Consider the following 20088-nt stretch of genomic DNA (forward strand, 5'->3'; position numbering starts at 1 on the left):
TGGGTAATAGTTGACAAGTCAGAAGCCAAAGGACACAAGATTCTGTCCAACAAATGGGTATTTAGAATAAAAGATGACGGTACGTACAAGGCGAGATTAGTCGTACGTGGCTGCGAGCAGAAAGGTAACCTGGATTTTGAAGAAATTTATAGCCCAGTTGTAAGTCAATCTGCTCTAAAGACATTATTAGCCGTTGCCGCATCTAAAAATTACTACTTCATGATTTTTGATGTCAAGACCGCTTTCTTATACGGCGAACTGACAGATGAAGTTTACATGAAACTACCTGTTGGCTATGACATTGGCCGTAATGGAACGGAAAAAGTTTGTCGATTATAAAAATCACCATACGGATTAAAACAAGCTCCGTTCACATGGAATAAAACCTTTACCCGAGCGATGTTTGATTTAGGTTTCAAGACAATCAAAACCGAAAGATGCGTATTCGTAAACGAAGACAAGTCAATAATAATCGGATTGTTTGTTGACGATGGACTGGTCATAGGAAAAGACCGAAAAAAGATAGACTGCATATTGAAAAAACTTGAAACCAAATTCAAATTGAAAAGAAATGAAAATCCAAATACTTACCTGGGTATGGAAATTCATAACTCCAAAGAAGGAATAAGGTTGACGCAGAAGACCTATATTAACGATATTTTGGAAAAATATAATATGAAAAATGCTAAATCTTGTGACACACCTGGAAGCAACGATGCCAAGTCGACACAGGAAACTCCTCAGGAGAAGGAATACCCCTATAGAGAGGCAGTGGGGAGTCTACTGTATCTATCGACCAGAACGAGACCTGACATCGCACAGGCTGTAAATTTAGTTAGCAGAAATGTTGAAAATCCAACTAAACAAGATGTCGTAAAGGTCAAGAGGATATTCAGATATCTAGTTGGAACTAAAGAGAAGGGCATACTGTTTAAAAGAAATAGCCCGTTAGAAATTATAAATGCCTACTCGGACTCTGACTATGCGGGAGATCCGAAGACGAGACGAAGCACATCTGGCTCAGTACTTATGATAGCAAATGGACCTGTTTCATGGGCATCCAAGAGACAACCCATAGTGTCCCTTTCATCTACAGAAGCTGAATTTATTGCTGCAGCAGAATGCTGTAAAGAAGCGTTATACCTAAAATCGTTCTTAAAGGAAATAACAGATATAGATGCAAAAGTCAATCTGCATGTTGACAATCAAAGCTCAATACAGCTAGTAAAATCTGGCTCTTGCAACAAAAGATCTAAGCATATAAACGTGCGATACCATTTCATACATGAACACTTTGTGCAAGGGCTGATCAATATAAACTACTGCCCAACCGAAGTACAGCTAGCGGATATAATGACAAAGCCTTTAGGTAAAGTGAAGTTCGCTGGACACTGCAAGACACTAATGTGTGGATAGTGCATACTGCAGCCACATGAGCATCCATCAGGAGAAGGTGTTGGAAAGAAGGTGCTGTCTACGCTGTCATTGATATTTAAATTTGTTCTTGTGACATGTTTTCTATTTTGATGTATATCAATTGTATATCAATCGTGTAACACGTAAGAAGTTCTGCTCCCGATACACGTGTTACACGCTGACACGGGTACCCGTGTTCTTAAGCCCGCCGGGCTTAAGAACCCGAACTACACGAACCCGCCCGGATTCGGAAACGTTTACACGGGTACCCGTGTACACGGGTACACGGATACACGAAATAACGGATCTTATTTACCCGCCGGTTCGACCCTTCACTCTCGTGTAGCGGAGAACCCAGAACCCAAATAACCATTCCAGTCGCAGAATCACAAAGTGGTAACTAAATGTCAGATGTGTCGTAACAGAGTCCACACAATGTGTCTAGAATTGTTTCGAAACAAAGTGTCGTCGCCGTGTCTACACTTTTCCGTAACAAGGTGTCGACACATTTGTGTGCACTTTGCGTGCGGTTTGCGACTAAATCTGACAGCAAATTTGTGACAGCAAATGTCAATATAAAATACCTCTTGAAAACCAAGGTTTGTCAAACTATGTACTATTAGTGTCTCGTGTGCTCGTAATTCTAGTAAGTCATCGTGGGCAATGTAAATGATAATAATCGACCGAAACCATATAAACACCCAACACCCGTCAACCTTTTACAGAAAAGTTTTTAAAGAAATGCAATAAGCTACTTAGGTCAGGCAACGAATGCTCCAAAAGTTGTAGAGGGAAATGCTCGGAACACAATTTTTGACTCCGTAACTCGGTTTGACAAGTTAGGAGGTGAACATATCAAAAGTCCCCGGCCGTAGCCCTTGAGCGGGGGGGAGAGAGGGGGCTTTGAAGGTCCCATTTTCCGGTTTTACGATTATATCTCGGAAACTATGCATCTCAGCGACATGGCCACTTATACAAAATGAAAGTTAATTTAATTTGTTACAAGTTTATTCAGTCAATTTTTTCGATATGTTGAATAGTTTTTGAGATATCCGCTCTTGAAAGTTTATTTAGGGCTCTCAATTTTATCTTGATATATCTATATCAGTGAAGGTGCTAGGCCGTGTTTGGTATCGTTTTTGTATAAATCTGGGGTGCTGAATCCATTTGAGGTATCACATTGACACCATTCCACAAAATAAAAAAAAATCTTTTTAGGGTTCCGTACCTCAAAAGAAAAAAACGGAACCCTTATGGGATCACTCGTGCTTCTGTATGTATGTCCGTTTGAATACACAAAATAGTTCTTTACCTATAGATGACAGGAAAACCTATTAGAAATGTGCAGTTGAGCGCGAGTCGGACTTAATGTACGGAACCCTTAATACGCGAGTCCGACTCGCACTTGGCCGGTTTTTTTGAAACTCCTCTTGACGCTTAACCGCTGAACCGATTTCGTTGAAATTTGGTATAGAAATAGTTTGCGTCCCGGAACAGGACATAGGATAGATCTTATAACCAAAATCATCTTTTGAAGGTGTGAAAAGTGGCGTGGAAATTTGTACGGGAAATCAATAACCGCTGAACCGATTTATATGAAATTTGGGATGGTCTACATCTTTGATTTAGTTAAAAATGATAAAAAAAACATGACTTCAAACCTAAACTTAAACAGTATTAACTTCAAGAAGTCAATTCTGAATTCCCCCCTACACCTCATTTCACACCTTTAAAGGATGATTTTTGAGATAACTTATTATGTCCTGTCTCGGGACTCAAAATATATGTGTACCAAATTTAAATTAAAACTGTTCAGCAGTTTAAGCGTGAAGAGGAGTTTAAAAGAAAGTATTTTAATAAGTTTATATGTTTTTACTTCGGAATGGTGTCAATGTGATACCTTAACTAAATTTGGTACTGCGAATTTATACGAAAACGATACCAAACATGGCCTCGTAGCCTTACTGTTGTAGAAGTCAAAATAAAATTGAGAGCCCTAAATTCTTATTACTTGGCCAAACTTGTGTAGAAGGAAAAGGTAAAATAAAAGTCTTCGGCAGGAATATAAGACACAAATATATATTTTTTTTGCGTTACTATTTCAATCATCAAATATAAACATACCTTGATTATACTATTCTAGTGAGATCCTCATAGATAAACAAAAACATTTACTTAAAAAATTACAAGGTCGAAATGTCACGGAACTTGTGAGAGTAATATGTGAAAAATAAAAACTTTTATGACAAAAAATCTGGACACAATTTAAGAATCACCCAATTGCGTCGAGGAATCATCTGTATTTTTGCTTGTTTCATTACCTCCTCGCTTCTTTTTTGTCCTTTGTATTCTGTAGCAATTTGTTAGATCTGAAAATAAAGATAACTTGCGTCGTCACGGATGTCGATTTATAGGTTTTAGGGAGTGCAGAATTCGAAAACGATGATCATTTTATAATCCAAGATGGCGGCTACGTATTTTGTCATAAAAGTCGTCATGAATATCGTTTTATAGGTTTTAGGAAGTGCCGATTTCGAAAATGATGACCAGTTTGGAATCCAAGATAACTGCCGTGCACTTTGTCATAAAAGTCGTCATGGATATCGTTTTATAGGTTTAAGGGAGTGCAGAATTCGAAAATGATGACCATTTTGGATTCCAAGATGTCTGCCGTGCACTTTGTCATATGACCCGTCATGGATGTTGATTTATAGGTGTTAGGAAGAGTAGAATTCGAAAATGATGACCATGACCAACGTGCACGGCAGACATCTTAGATTCTAAAACGGTCATAATTTTCGAATTCTCCACTCCCTAATACCTATAAATCGAGATCCATGACGACTTTTATGACAAAGTGTACGGTAGACATCTTGGTTTCCAAAATGGTCATCATTTTCGAATTCTGCACACCCTAAAACCTATACATATAGTAGTTCGCCCCGAACTGTGAACTCGCGGTTCACCAAATAGATCAATTGAATGCAGTGCTACTTAGTCTGAGATGGGCATTTCGTAATTGATTCCTGATTCCACGATTACTTGAAATTACTTTGTAATCTGATTACCGATTCCTAGATTACTTTGTAATCTAACAATACCGAATTACTAAGTACAATTCCATTTGAGGAATCAGGAATCAATTTTTCGAATACTACAATTACTAGTAATAGAAATGAATGTCGATTCTTCATTAGGTACAGGAATATATATTACTTGATTCCTTTCAGATTACATTTCGTACTACTACATAAGTACTATCAAAAGTACATTTCGATAGTAGATATAGATGTTGTTGACTTACTAGGATGCATCTACCGATACCTTATTTGAAACAGGTGTGCAGATTTCGAAATTGATGACCATGACCAATAAAACGACATCCATGACGACTTTTAACATAGTGCATGGAGGCCATCTTGGATTCCAAAATAGTTATTATTTTCGAAATCTGCGCTCCCTAAAACCTATAAAACGACAGCCATGGCGACTTTTATGACATACTGCATGGCCGCCATTTTGGATTCCAAAATGGTCATCATTTTCGAAATCTGCGCCCCCTAAAACCTATAAAACGACATCCATGACGACGTTTATGACATAGTGCATGGCCGCCATTTTGGATGTCAAAATGGTCATCATTTTCTAAACCGGGGCCCCCTAAAACCTATAAAACGACATCCATGACGACTTTTATGACATAGTGCATGGCCGCCATCTTGGAATCTAAAATAGTTATCATTTTCGAAATCTGCGCCCCCTAAAACCTATAAAACGACACCCATGACGACTTTTATGACATAGTGCATGGCCGCCATTTTGGAATCCAAAATGGTTATCATTTTCTAAATCTGCGCCCCCCAAAACCTATAAAACGACACCCATGACGACTTTTATGACATAGTGCATGGCCGCCATTTTGGATTTCAAAATGGTCATCATTTTCTAAATCGGGGCCCCCTAAAACCTATAAAACGACATCCATGACGACTTTTATGACATAGTGCATGGCCGCCATCTTGGAATCCAAAATGGTCATCATTTTCGAAATCTGCGCCCCCTAAAACCTATAAAACGACACCCATGACGACTTTTATGGCATAGTGCATGGCCGCCATTTTGAAATCCAAAATGGTCATCATTTTCAAAATTGGGGCCCCCTAAAACGTATAAAACGACATCCATGACGACATCCATGACGACTTTCATGACACAGTGCATGGCCGCCATTTCGGATTCCAAAATGGTCATTATTTTCGAAATCGGCACTCCCTAAAACCTATATATCGACACCCATCTCGACTTTTATGACAAAGTTAATTGCTACCATCTGCATGCAAGACATTTCTATTATTTTTACGTACAAAAATGGCCCCCTGTCAACTTTCAATCGAGATTTAATCGATAATTTATTCGTTTAATATTCAGATTAATTCAATTTCAATCTATGATAGGCGCAGATGTTAGGTCGACTAAACTAATCGCGATTAAAATTTGAGAATTAACTTTTTTTATTCCATTAATTAGTCGAATAAACAGTTAATCGATTAATGCCCATCTCTGACCACGGCATTTTAACACTTTGAGAATATCTGAAAACAAATCAACACAAGGAGCCATTTCGCAAATCCAGTAACATACCAGTAACTTTGTTATTACTTTTGACAGCGCGTGTCATGTGTCAACACAGAGTCGACACAAAGTCGAAACATTGCGACTACTTTGTGACTGAAATATTTCTCAGCCTTAAACCATATTTATACATCATAATTAACAAGTTTCGTAGTATGTAAACCGTTATTTCTGTTATTTAAGTATAGTATACGCATCGAAGTACTAAAAATGCTTCAAATAATATGTGACGTTCCACGGGAAAAGGTACCTTATGAGGGTTTCTAGTTTCGGAGATATTAAATGTTTTGTAAAGAGGTGAAAAAATGCTCAATTTTTTTTTATTGTGTGATCTGAAACCTTAATGCGTAACGTTTGTTTACCTGTTTTTATTTTTGTTATAAGTTAGTTATAAGCCTAGTAATGTCGTCTCAGAGTTTAGTAGAAAAGGTACCTTATGGAAAAAAGATTGAAAATTCCCAAAAAAACTAGTCAATACGGGAAAAGAAGTTGGGTAGAGAACTGTATTAGCATTCTGCAAAACTAATTTGATAATTTCAGTTCTGGTTGGGGCGCCTCGCAAATATTATAACCGTACATAGACCGACATCACAAATCCAAGTAGACTGCTATTATACCAAAGTTACTCTCGTCAAGTCTTTCTTAACTAGAATAATCTTCATTTGGTTTGGTCGCATGCAGTAAATCAGCCATTGGTTTGCTGAAAAATGCCAATACCCGACGCATTACCTTATGGAATATCTGAGGTCATTGAACCTCAATGCCGCTTATCTTCAATAGCAACCGAAATATATTATTGATAAGAAATAGACGATTTATACCATCTTAACCCCAAAATATTATTAGTTTATCCTAACTGTTCCATCATCATCATGCCTCATCATGTAACTTGACCACAAGGTACCTTTTCATTACATACAAATTATTGGTCTTTTTTAAGATTATTATGACGAAGAACTAATTAAATTGGGGGCAGTTTAATGTAAATTAATATTTTCTATTCATAAAAGATAAACTATAATATGATTGATATTTTGTAGTGATGTATTATTAGATTTATTTCCATAAGGTACCTTTTCGTAAATGTATGGAGCAAATACTGTTATTGTTATGTAAGTTTAAAGTGGCATAAGGGGTTAAATATAGTATTTAGTTGGGGTTTTAGGATTTATTTCATTTGAATGACAGAATTTCTTTCATATGTGCTCAGAAAAATTGATTGTGTGTCACATTAAAAGTAAAAATATTCAATTTTGTGATTTTATATGAAAGAGTCAGAAAATACATTTTCACCTCTAAATCGGTATTGTTTTTTGCTTAAACTGTCTGTCAGTGTCGTTTTCTAATAGATAAAATTTAAATCTTGAGAGCTCATTGCAATCAATCGTGAAAATGAAATAAAACTTTATTTTCAAGAGATTGGTTAGTATACACATAAATCAGTCGATATCAAAAGTTTCTATTTGCATTACAGAACAAGTCGCAATATTTTTTTAATCTCAGATATATAAGGCATTATTATTTGTAGTCAACTATGTAACTTACTTCAGGAACATAGTTTTTTAGGCGGCTAAACTTAAAACTTCTCTATCGTAAAGTTGCTCATTTCACAACATTATTTTCAAAAAATCATATCTCTGTAACTACGCAACCTAGAAGGTTGATCTTTTGTGTTATCGATAGCTTATTTATTGTAGATTACTGGGGTATGCATAACTCCATACCCGCCATAAGGTACCTTTGACCGTGGGACGTCACATATAGTTATGAACACAGGCACTGAGAAGTAAACAATTTCATTTCCGGCTAAACTAAAACAATGTGGTGGCGCGTTGATTATATTACACTTAGTTTATCAAATCACTCGAGCAGTTTAATTCCCCATAATAATTTAAGTCCTATTGTAATATAAATGCAAACAATATATAATTACGTCTTGTAATCCGTTTTAGAGATGGCGTATTAATGTCACTTATTTTTATTTAAGTATTTTTCATAGACCTATATAGTAGGGACAAGACATATTGTTCTATACGTACAATTGCTTATAGAAATAGCACCCATTTTGACGGCACACACATAAATATATATCTATCTCGTTTTTACTCAGCACTGTAACCCATAGCAAAAAAAGATGACAGTATTTCAGTACGTACATAAAGTGTTCCATGAAAATACGTAAATACCTAATGCAGCCGAAAATCCGCCATGTTTAGTCCCCCCAAATGTCATTGTCTGTCAGTTCAGCCGGTACTTGTCCTGTCAAAAAGTCGTGGTGAAAATTAAAATTATTAATTATCTTTCAATATTTTGCTTGTGATTGAAAATAATTGAAGCCAAGGGTGAATAATTACGTCGCGAATATGCCAGTGTGTAGTGTATTAGGGTGCGGCATAAGAAAACCACCAAATCAGCCATCTTTAACCTTACACAGGTACGCTATAATTTACATGAAAAATATTGGTTATTGTTAATGTTCCTAGGAAATTTAAGGATGTTTCACATTATAAATAGCAAGGTTCTTCTGTGCAGTTATAGATCATGAAGTGATTGGATTTATTTAACTATATTTTTACGCTTAAATAATGTAAACATTTCAGCTAGGGTTGTACTTTATTTATCGACTTTGATATCGATATATTATGATTGCCTATTTATATTTTCTTATTTTATCATGCTACCCCGCTTCAAACCAACTAAATTATCTTAATTTAATAATTAAATCATTTTTTATAGGTTACCAAGAAATGAACATAAAAAGAAAGAGTGGCTAGAGATGGAGATCCTGACCGACTCTCGGGAGCACTCGGGTGACTCGGGTCCGTGGGGTCGTTACTCCACAAGCTGCCCTGCGGGCTTTTTTATATAATTCGACATTAAGAGACCATATACATATAGTTGTATTTTATAAAATGGTTAATGTATTGTTATTATTTTATTTATTTTTGCTTGTATGTAAATTCAATGTTGACGTATAAAAATGCCCTTGTGGCCTATTTGCTGAATAAATGTTGAAGAAGTTGAAGAGCGGAAGTCATTCCTTAGTTTTTGTAATAAAAAAAATGTTCTGAAGGTGTTTTGTTTTTTTTCACCCGTCGCTTAATAAGCTTGAATTTTGTATCGCTCTCACTTATAGATACGACGCACCAAGGTCGAGGTGCAGTGCGGTAGTGTGTTGCAGACTTTAGGGTTAGCAACACAACAAAATTGATTGTAATAGAGAGGTAAAGTCCAAGAAAAACACGTTCACTTATTCTGACATCCAAAACAGAAGGCGCTGTACTGCGTCATGTATTTTGCGGTCACTAAGTTGTCAAACGTCAACTTTTAAAAATCAGAGTTACCGCAAAAATCGCAATATGTATTGAGTAGTACAGCGTCATCTCGTTTACCTGTCAAATTTGAAGCACGAAATTGTCCTAGACTCCACACATCTTACTCAATCAAAGTATCTTTTCACATAACAATATACTAATAAAGATTTTTTTTTATTTACTTACTTCCTATTAAAACATAAACTCTACAAATAATACATACTTAGTATTTTAAATAAAATGAGCCGCGAACGTTAAAAAGTTATCGATAAAACCTAGTAACAGTAAAAAACTTCTGGGCAGCACTAAAATCGCCATGTTTAGTCCCAACATGACGTCACAGTGGCACGCACACTGAAATATGAAACCTATGGAAGTGAAACGTCAACGAAAAATGCGTGCCAGTGTGACGTCATCCGGCCGCTAAACATGGCGGTTTTAGTGCTGCCCAAAAGATTTTTACTGTTACTAAGTTTTATCGATACATCGATAACTTTTGAAGGTTCTCGGCTCATTTTATTTAAAATATGAATGAATAATGAATATGTATGAATTATTTGTGGAATTTATATTTTAATAGTAAGTAAGTACTTAAGTAAATATTCTTTATGAGTATATTGTTATGTGAAAAGATACTTTGATTGAGTAAGATGTGTAAAATCTAAGACAATTTCGAGCTTCGAATTTACCAGGTAAACCGAGATGACGCTGTTCAACTCCATATATATTGCGATTTTTGCGGTAACTCTGATTTTCAAAAGTTGACGTTTGACAACTCAGTGACCGCAAAACACATGGCGCAGTACAGCGCCATCTGTTTTAGATGTCAGAATAAGTGTACGTGTTTTTCTTAGACTTTACCTCTCTATTACAATCAGTTTTGTTGTGTTGTTAACCCTAAAGTCCGTAACACACTACCGCACCGCACCTCGACCTTGGTGCGCCGTAACTATAAGTGAGAGCGATACAAATTCAAACTTATCAAGCAATGGGTGAAAAAAACAAAACACCTTCAGAACATTTATTTAATTACAAAAATAAGGAATGACTTCCGCTCTTCAACTTCAACTTCTTCAACATTTATTTAGCAAATAGGCCAAAAGGGCACTTGTACACGTCAACATTGAATTTACATACAAGCAATAATAATAACAATACATCAACAATTTTATAAAATACAACTAACTGCAACTACCAGTTCAAACTAACATATTACAATTACTTATTGATGTACCTATATGGTCTATAATGTCGAATTACATAAAAAAAATCTATAATAATAATATAAAAAAAACCCGCAGGGCAGCTTGTGGAGTAACGACCCCACGGACCCGAGTGCTCCCGAGAGTCGGTCAGGGTATCCGTCTCCAACCACTTTTTCTTTTTATGTTCATTTCTTGGTAACCTGTAGAACATGTTTTAATTATTTAATTAAGATAATTTAGTTGGTTTTAAGCGGGGTAGCATGATAAAATAACAAAATATAAATATACAATTATAATAAATCGATATCAAAGTCGATAAATAAAGTACAACCCTGGCTGAAATGTTTACATTATTTAAGCGTAAAAATATAGTTAAATAAGTCAAATCACTTCATGATCTATAACTGCACATGAGAACCTTGCTATTTATAATGTGAAACATCCTTAAAATTCCCAGGAACATTTACAATTACCAATATTTTTAATGTAAATTATAGCGTACCTGTGTAAGGTTAAAGATGGCTGATTTGGTGTTTTTCTTATGCAGCACCCTAATACACTACACACTGGCATATTCGCGACGTAATTGTTCACATTTGGCTTCAATTATTTTCAAACAGAAGCAAAATACTGAAAGATAATTAATAATTTTCATTTTCACCACGACTTTTTGACAGGACAAGTACCGGCTGAACTGACTGACAATGACATTTAGGCCGCTAAACATGGCGGATTTTCGGCCGCATTAGGTATTTACGTATTTTCATGAACCACTTTATGTACGTACCGAAATACTGTCATCCTTTTTTGCTGTGGGTGACAGTGCTGAGTAAAAACGAGATAGATAGATATTTATGTTTGTGCCGTCAAAATGGGTGCTATTTGTATAAGCAATTGTACGTATAGAACAATATGTCTTGTCCCTATTATACAGGTCTATGGGCACGCATTATTCGTTGACGTTTCACTTCCATAGGTTTCATATTTCAGTGGTATTTTTCCATCTGACAGTTTCCATTTGACAGGAACAAAATGAACGAATGAACGAATGATTTTGGCATAAAGTAATCGTAAACTCGAAACAATGTGTGCACACGGCGACCACACTTTATGTCACTTTGTGTCATGTGTCGACCCTTCCCCATTTCTGGTAACTGTGTCGACACGGCGACGACTCTGCGACTGGAATTGTGACCGAAACAGACGGTGTCGACACAAGATGTGTCAACACCGCGTCGTAACGGCGACTGGAAATGGTTGTATGGGAATCTTTTCTCTCTAAATAAAAAACATATTAATATTGCATCAATACACTTGTATTATTCTATCACTGCTTTCCACCCAGTTTCCACCATCAAAATGTGCCTGCATAACAAGGAAGAACATCGTTATTTAAATATAGTGACATATGACAAACCAAACGTTTATTTGTTTTTCTAGTCTAGCTGGCGAATACTGGCGCGCATTCTGCCACATAATGATCGCATTAAATTTAAATGCTGTAAATTGGTTATATCCTCTAAGGCTGTAAATTACAGTGTAAAGACTGTAAGGCCCCATTCACACGGCAGCTTTTTCAACGCGCGTTAAAAAAGCGTTTGAATGACACAAATGGAAACCCATGTATGTATTCACACGACAGCGGTGGCGCTTTTTATCAAGCGTTGTTGGATTTTCGACTTTAAGCCTTGGTCGTTAAATCGAATTTAGAGTGCGGACAGATTCAAGCGCTTTTTTAACGCGCGTTGAAAAAGCTGTCGTGCGAATGGGGGCTAAAGTATAATAAATATAGCCGGTCAAACAACTTTGTCAGTAGAAAAAGGCTCAAATTCAAATTTTCTATGGAAGGATACTTCGCGCCTACATTTTTTATACTTGCCGCTTTTTTCTACTGAAGGATATGACTGACAGACTATACATCAGTTATCTGTAAAGTAGCTAACACACTATCGCACCGCACTAAGGTCATTGTGGGACGCACCCATAAGTAAGAGAGAGAAAGCGATATCTCTTTCTCCCTCTTACTTATGGGTGCGTCCCACAATGACCTCGGTGCGGTGCGGTAGTGTGTTACGGCTATAATATTCTTCGAGCAACACTGTCTTCCGACTGCTTCCGACACGAAGGTAATATAATCTTAGAGGATATAACCAACGGAGACGCCATGTCTATAATTTTCGGTACAAAATAGTCTGCCGTTTTTTGCGGGGGAGGGGCACATCAAATGTATACGTAACGTAAACATAGCCATGTCAGATAAACGTCAGTCCATACATGTGGTTGACATGTCGTTGACCATTGGCCGCCTATTTTCGACAGAGGGGAACGCCTATTAATGACCACTCCGTTAGTATATTATAATTGTTTTGGGAATAGAAATTATGTTCATTACGTGCTGTACGAGTTGAACCAGTATATTTTTACGAGTTAAGTCACTGGAATTTTTTTCGCTTACTGAATATTAGTAATTAATATTTTAAGCATCAAGTTATCATATACGCTACTCAAAGTTGAAAAAATTTACAAACCCACTTTTGGATTGTAAAGCTCCGTAAAAAAGCCCAACCCCATTGCTATGGAGGACAACTAAGGCCTGTTCACTTCCTAAAGCCCCCCATTCACACTCCTACCTTGTCGGCCGCCTCGTAGTCCGCCTCGTTGGGTAGGATTGTGTATGGGGGTTGCGGACTACGAGCCGTCCTACAAACGGCTAAACGGTAGGACGGCTCGTAGTCCGCAACCCCCATACACAATCCTACCCAACGAGGCGGACTACGAGGCGGCCGACAAGGTAGGAGTGTGAATGAGCCCCCCATTCACACGAAAAGTTAAAGAAAGTTATGTCCCCTTATAATTGCGCATGTGTGCGCCTGAAGCTTCTATGTGTGCTTTGGCCTCCTAGAAAAATATGCCAGTAATCAAAATAAGAACATTTTTCTACAGCAACATTGCTCCCAAGTAAGATTTAAATTTTCACTTTTTTTTTACATTATTAATCATAAAACAGGAGACTTTAAAACACTTAAAACTTAATTTACACGCGATTAAGTTTTATAATGAATATTTGCTTCCAACTGTTTTTATCAATGTTCATAAAATATATGGAGGCTAGGTACGTCTACCCACCATTTCCTTTTTTAACTTTTGTTATTTTTTTACACTTTAATTTCGTATTGTTTTTTTTTAATTTACTATATTTAAAGCTCTTAGCACCATGTAATTTAAAGCTCTGCTCGCGAGGTCTACAGCTCACAGAGCCACTAGTTGTATTTTGAATTGATCAGTTGGCAAGGACTTTATATTATTTGGGATACTATTAAAAATTTTTGGGGCCATACCCAATATACTTTTGCCCAAGAAAGCTGTGTTGTGTTGACTATTGCAGATGTTGTTATGATATTGTATACGTACGGGTACCCTGCGTTGTTGAGATACCATTTTGAACAGTTGCGGATTTGTTTTTATAAAATTTGCTAATTCATATATATATATAGTGCTGGAAACGTTAATATGTTTAATGATTTAAAGAACGGAACACAACTTTCTCTCATGTTTATTCCACAAATGGCCCGCACGCATCGTTTTTGGGCTATAAAAACAGCGTCTCTATGAACAGAGTTCCCTCAAAAAAGAACGCCATATCTTAATATTGAAGCTACGATGCCATGATATGCGGTTAATAGGGCGTCTTTATTTACTATTTTAGAGAGTTTTAGTAATGCAAATGCAGACTTATTATATGTATATCGTCACTTGTAATATGAATTAACGTAACCGCCAAATGACGATTTTTCGGCAGAAGCCAAAAACTAATATGCAAATTAGAAAAAGTGGTGTAACTTTTTATATAAAAATGTTATTGAAATCGTGTTTATAGCAATTATTTTGATATTGTGAGATCTTTAAACTAAACGAGGTATTAAAAAGGCTGCTACTATAGTTTAGAAAATAGCATGGCGTTTACGTTATTTTTTTTATAATAGGAGTTACCTACATTAGGATTTAGTAAAAAAATTAAGAACAGTTTATGGTATGTCACGGAAAGGTACGAATAATTAACGTAAGTGACACTGTTTTCAAAATTTGGAGTTACGTTACAAGAAACGAATTATAGCATTTTCAAACTTATTCTCTAGTAATAAGGTCTAAAGTATAATAATTTCTTCGGTTTGGTAAGTCATGAAAAACTGGTTTTTAAGTACGAAACAGTTTTAAAAATTGAAACCTCTGTCTTAAAACAAACTAAACATATTAAACCTCTTTAATGTTCCGTAATAAAAAAAAATTAATCCTTACAAATCAATAAAATTTATGAGATCAGCAAAAACACTTAATTTTACTTTCCTACTTTCTACTTTTCTTTACTCCTTTTCCTTGCTTTGCTTTTCCTTTCCTCTTTTTTACAGCATCTGAATCTTTTGCTGCACCTTCAGCTTCCCCTTTCTTCGCTTTCTTATCCCTTCCCTTTTTTATGTTTCACTTCGTATTTTTTTTGTTCGTCACATTCATCAATTTCCCCCCTTTGGTCTGTCTTTTCAACATCATTAGTTGGATCTTCATCTTGTATTAAGTCGTCCAAATAATCAATTTTGTCGACATAAAGGCAGCTGTAAATAATCTTGTTCACATTGTTTCGGTATGACCTCGTCGTCACAGAGTTTTTTTTAGGTCCTTGTATTTTCTTGTGGAAATTGGCAATCCCTGTTCATAAAGGTTTTGCAGAGCACCACTCGATGCATTATTCGTTACGACCCGTGCATTGGATTGACCTTTTCCCTTTCCCTTTCCTTTTCCTTTTCCTATTTTTACTGTCCCTAGACCCAATGTTATTTTGAAAGTATCACCGTCGTCCTTCATTGTGGACTTAATTGGCAATTGATTAAAGTTTGTTTTTTTTATTGTTGCGGTTCTGATGTCTTTGAGTCTAAAATTTGGATTCGAAGTCGTTTTTGAACTAAATACTTGATCGGCTATAATCTCCCAGTTTATGAAGTCTGTGTGATCCAAGGTATTTACAACATAAGGCCATGGTGTCTTGCGTGCTGTAAGCATGAAAGTAGGCCATTGTACTGGGCTCCACACTGAGTTTTCGAACCTCACGTTCTATAACACTATGCATCGAATCCACCGGCATATAAGTGTGCCCCGGTAGGAGATAGTTTACTTGCACTGATTGTACATTTTTTGCGTTCTCTTAGAAAGTATTTCAATACGGTCAGTATTACTTTGTTTTTATTTTGACCCCAGCAAGAATCGCAATAAAGAACTACATATTTTGTTCCTTTTTTGTCAACGTCAAGGAGATATTTATATAAACAGGTCCCAATTTCGCAACTGAATCCATTATGTGTATTGGATTCATACACAGTTAAATTGTAAACAGCATACTTTCTGCTGTAGTATAGCAGCATACTCTGGACAGTGGCCATGTGGGGTATTCAGAACTTTCTGAAGATCGAAACTAGCCATCACATGTGATTTATGTACTCAATGGTCTCTTAAATTAATAATTAAAGTTAAGATAAACTATAATTTTAGTTTATAACTATGTCACATTTTTGTTTCAATCATGACAAGAACTTGCTAGAAGCTACATTGAAATATAAATGTTCTCCGCCGAAGCTTTTGTCAATAGTTAGGTACACTTGTAGCTTGGGTTTTTTTATAATAGAAGTATGTATTGTAATCTCGTTTTAAAGTTTGAAACTTGTCTGATCTAGGTAAATCAATTTAGCGTAAGAGTCAATCGGTTGTAATGTGCAACAAAATGAGTAACGTAAGAGTCATATCTATAAACAGATGACTCTTACATTAATTAAATTTTTCAACTTTGGACAGTACCTCATAGTCCTCATACTAGTCAATGCGAAACTAAAAAAACTTGTCGTTACGTTACCCTATAGTAAGTTACTTCTAAAAAATGTGTCATACATTAATTCAAAGTCGCTAAAATGAAAAAAATGGTCTGATTTTGGTTAACGTAATCGACTTATTTTTCAAGGTATCGAAATTTTAATAGCAGTAATCGACAGATAATCAAATTTCAGTCGAACTTAACTCAATTTCGTAATTTTGGCGGTTACATTAATTCATATTACTCATAATCATAATCATATTCATATACATTAATATATATACAAGTGACGATATATATTATTATAATAAAAAAAATATATTGTCAATGACTCTGTCCAACTGCTGTGATTAAAGTTCATAACGAAAATTTTATTTATTATCTTTAAATAATAAAGGCTGCTATTTAACTGATCACCAGATTTAGTAAAATTTAATACCAAAAAAATCTATTTTACCACCCTAAAATCATGAATGATCACCAAAATTATAACACCATTTTAATATGAAATGATTACCAATTTTATTACATTTTACTATCCTTTTAAAGGAAATGACACCAAACTAATCATTATTAACCCAAAAATAGTCAATGATTACCAAATTTCAAAACCCCATTTTAATGTGAAATGATAGCCAAATTTTTACATCTTGCTATCCTATTAAAGAAATTGACACCAAAATAATCATTGTAAACCCAAAAATAGTAAATGACAACCAAAATTAGAACTCCATTTTAATGTAAAATGATAACCAAATTTTTAAATCTTGCTATCCTACTAAAGCAAATTACTCCAAAATAATCATTGTAAACGCAAAAATAGTAAATGATCACAAAAATTGTAAACACATTTTAATTAAAAATGTGCAAATATTTAATATATCGTTATCCTATTACATTAATTCGACTTCGACACCTTTTTCTAGTAGCATTTTATTTCTGTAACAGTCGCAGTTCTAACCTAACCGAACCCACTTTTCTTGTAGCATTTCTTTTCTGCAAGGGTCGCAGTTCAAACCTAACCTAACCCACTTTTCTAGTAGCATTTCGTTTCTGTATGGGTCGCAGTTCAAACCTAACCTAACCCACTTTTCTAGTAGCATTTCTTTTCTTTAAGGGTCGCAGTTCAAACCTAACCTAACCCACTTTTCTAGTAGCGTTTCGTATCTGTATGGGTAGCAGTTGAAACTTAACCTAACCTACTTTTTTAGTACCATTTCGTTTCTGTAAGGGTCGCAGTGCTAACCTAACCTAACCCACTTAACTGATAGCAGTTTAACTTACTTTTCTAGTAGCATAACGAAATGCTACTAGAAAAGTCGATTAGGTTAGGTAGGTATGCGGTGCGGGCTACGGGGGGTTGAGCTAGGGGAGGGGCTAGTAATTTTGGCATCAGTTTACTTTATTTGGTTATATGTATACATTTTTTGGTAATCATAGTGGTTTATTTAGGTGAAAATATCGCATTAATTTGGTCTTCAAGATTTGGTGATCATTAATGATTTTTGGTGATCATTCAATATATTTGGTATTTGAATACAATTTGAAGTGCAGTCGTAATTAAAATGGTGGTACTTTTGTAATTTTAGGCCTTATTTTTTTGGTGTTCAGTAATTTTTTTTGGTAAGCATGATTTTTTTATTTAGGGTACCAAATTATTTTTTGGTGGTCATTATATTTGTAGCCAATAATAAATACAACGTAGCGGTACTACCACTTAAGACTCTGTAAGTCTGTACCTAGTTACATGGATTATAGCAATGCACATAGAAAATGTGCTAAATGCGGAGCAACGGCTGTTGAAGATACATTATTTGAGTAAAATTCACAGCTTTAGTGGGTTCAGAAGGAACCGCGTCATAACGCATCTGGAAAGCGTATTAATTAACCGTGAAGAAATGTATGACTACAAGTTGGAAATCTGTGTAAAATGCCGTGTGTAAAGTGTAGTGTATCTGTGTGTGTAATAGACGTGTGCGCCGATTAAAAAATGATCGGCGGCGGCGTTTGGGGCTATTCATAAATTACGTCATTTCAAATTAGGGGGGGGGGGTCTGGACATCGGATGACGGTAGCATGAAGTAGGAGGAAATGGGGTCATTTGATGCATGATTTTTGGATGATTATAGGGGGGGGGGGGTCCAAAATCGTCAAAAATCGATGACGTAATTTATGGACAGCCCCTTTGCCAAAAAATCGGCGGCGGCGGCGTGTTTTCGGCGTGAAATCGGCGTGACCTTGACTTTTAGGTTTCTTAAGTAAAATCATTAAGTTGTTGTTTTTCTTGAAAATTTGATCAATCCAGGTTGCTGGTCAGAAAACTACGTTACTACGTATAGATTTGAATAGGCTGTGAGTAAAATATGATTTGTAAATGATTATATAGGATTGGTATATAAACTATATAATAACCAACTTGATTTCCCTAGTAACTGGCTTGCATTAAGGGGTAAACTGGTCAATGACCTTCGATCCGATCGGTAACCCTCCATTTTCTCATGATTTCCATGGCTTATCGTATTATTTAAAAACGTCGTACTTTAACACACTCTAAATATCCTTGAAATTTAGCATAGTGACACATGACATAGTGGACTGCTATGACTTCCTTTTAATGATATTTTGTCGTACAAACACCAGGCTCACTGAGACGTATCTTCTTTCTCGTTTTGTTATTGCTGAGGATCGCGATCACATCTAATTTGTCTCCATTTCGTGCGGTCATCGGTCATAAGCCGTGTGAACTGCATGGTGTAGACTGCCGCAAACCGACCTCTTCATAGAGTTCGACCATCTCACACATGCTTCAACTCGAGCACGTTTGCCATTCATTCGGTCTAAATTCATTTCCAGCTTGCACATTTCTGCGGGGCAAGCATTTGCGCTAATCACCAGATTGACAGTGAATCTACAGCGCTGTCACTCTTTCTCTCTTTTTCTATTTCTCGACAATATTGGCACACGACTTTTTTAGGAAACTCAGGGTCTCTAGAGTTTTCGCACATGAATGTTCTCAGATTTATGCTGGACTTTACTACAAATGAGCCCTGTGTTTTCGTTGCCTAGTTAATTGTAAGTGTTTTCATGACGGAGCATTCTGCCTTCGTATATGGAAACAATCCTTCTTTTCATATTTCGCTCCCTCATCTTTCTTGACGGTGAATACTTAGGATTACTCAGTCTCTTTAATTGGTGTGTCAAATATTTTGTGCTACTAGCTATTCTGTTTCATTTAATTAATATTTGATGTATACTTCATTTAATTAATGACAACTGTAACATATATAATACAAAAAAAAAACATTCATCATTCATTCATCTCAGCCATAAGACGTCCACTGCTGAACATAGGCCTCCCCCTTGGACCTCCATTCGTACCGGTTGGAAGCGACCCGCATCCAGCGTCCTCCGGCGGCCTTAACAAAGTCGTCTGTCCATCTTGTGGGTGGACGTCCTACGCTGCGCTTGCTAGTCCGTGGTCTCCACTCGAGCACTTTTCGACCCCATCGGCCATCTTCTCTGCGTGCAATGTGGCCTGCCCATTGCCACTTCAGCTTGCTAATCCAGTGGGCTATGTCGGTGACTTTAGTTCGTCTACGGATCTCCTCATTTCTGATTCGATCACGCAGAGAAACTCCGAGCATAGCCCTCTCCATAGCTCGTTGAG

General features: G+C 36.2%; 1 protein-coding gene across 1 annotated transcript; it reads left to right on the forward strand.

The window, feature by feature from the left end:
• Nucleotides 1–675: 675 nt before the first annotated feature.
• Nucleotides 676–1416, forward strand: LOC134805278 (uncharacterized). The gene has a single exon (XM_063778594.1). The coding sequence runs from the start codon at nt 676–678 to the stop codon at nt 1414–1416; it is 741 nt and encodes a 246-aa protein (XP_063634664.1).
• Nucleotides 1417–20088: the final 18672 nt, after the last annotated feature.

Source organism: Cydia splendana, chromosome Z (assembly GCF_910591565.1).
Source record: "Cydia splendana chromosome Z, ilCydSple1.2, whole genome shotgun sequence".
NCBI classification, from domain to species: Eukaryota; Metazoa; Arthropoda; class Insecta; order Lepidoptera; family Tortricidae; genus Cydia; species Cydia splendana.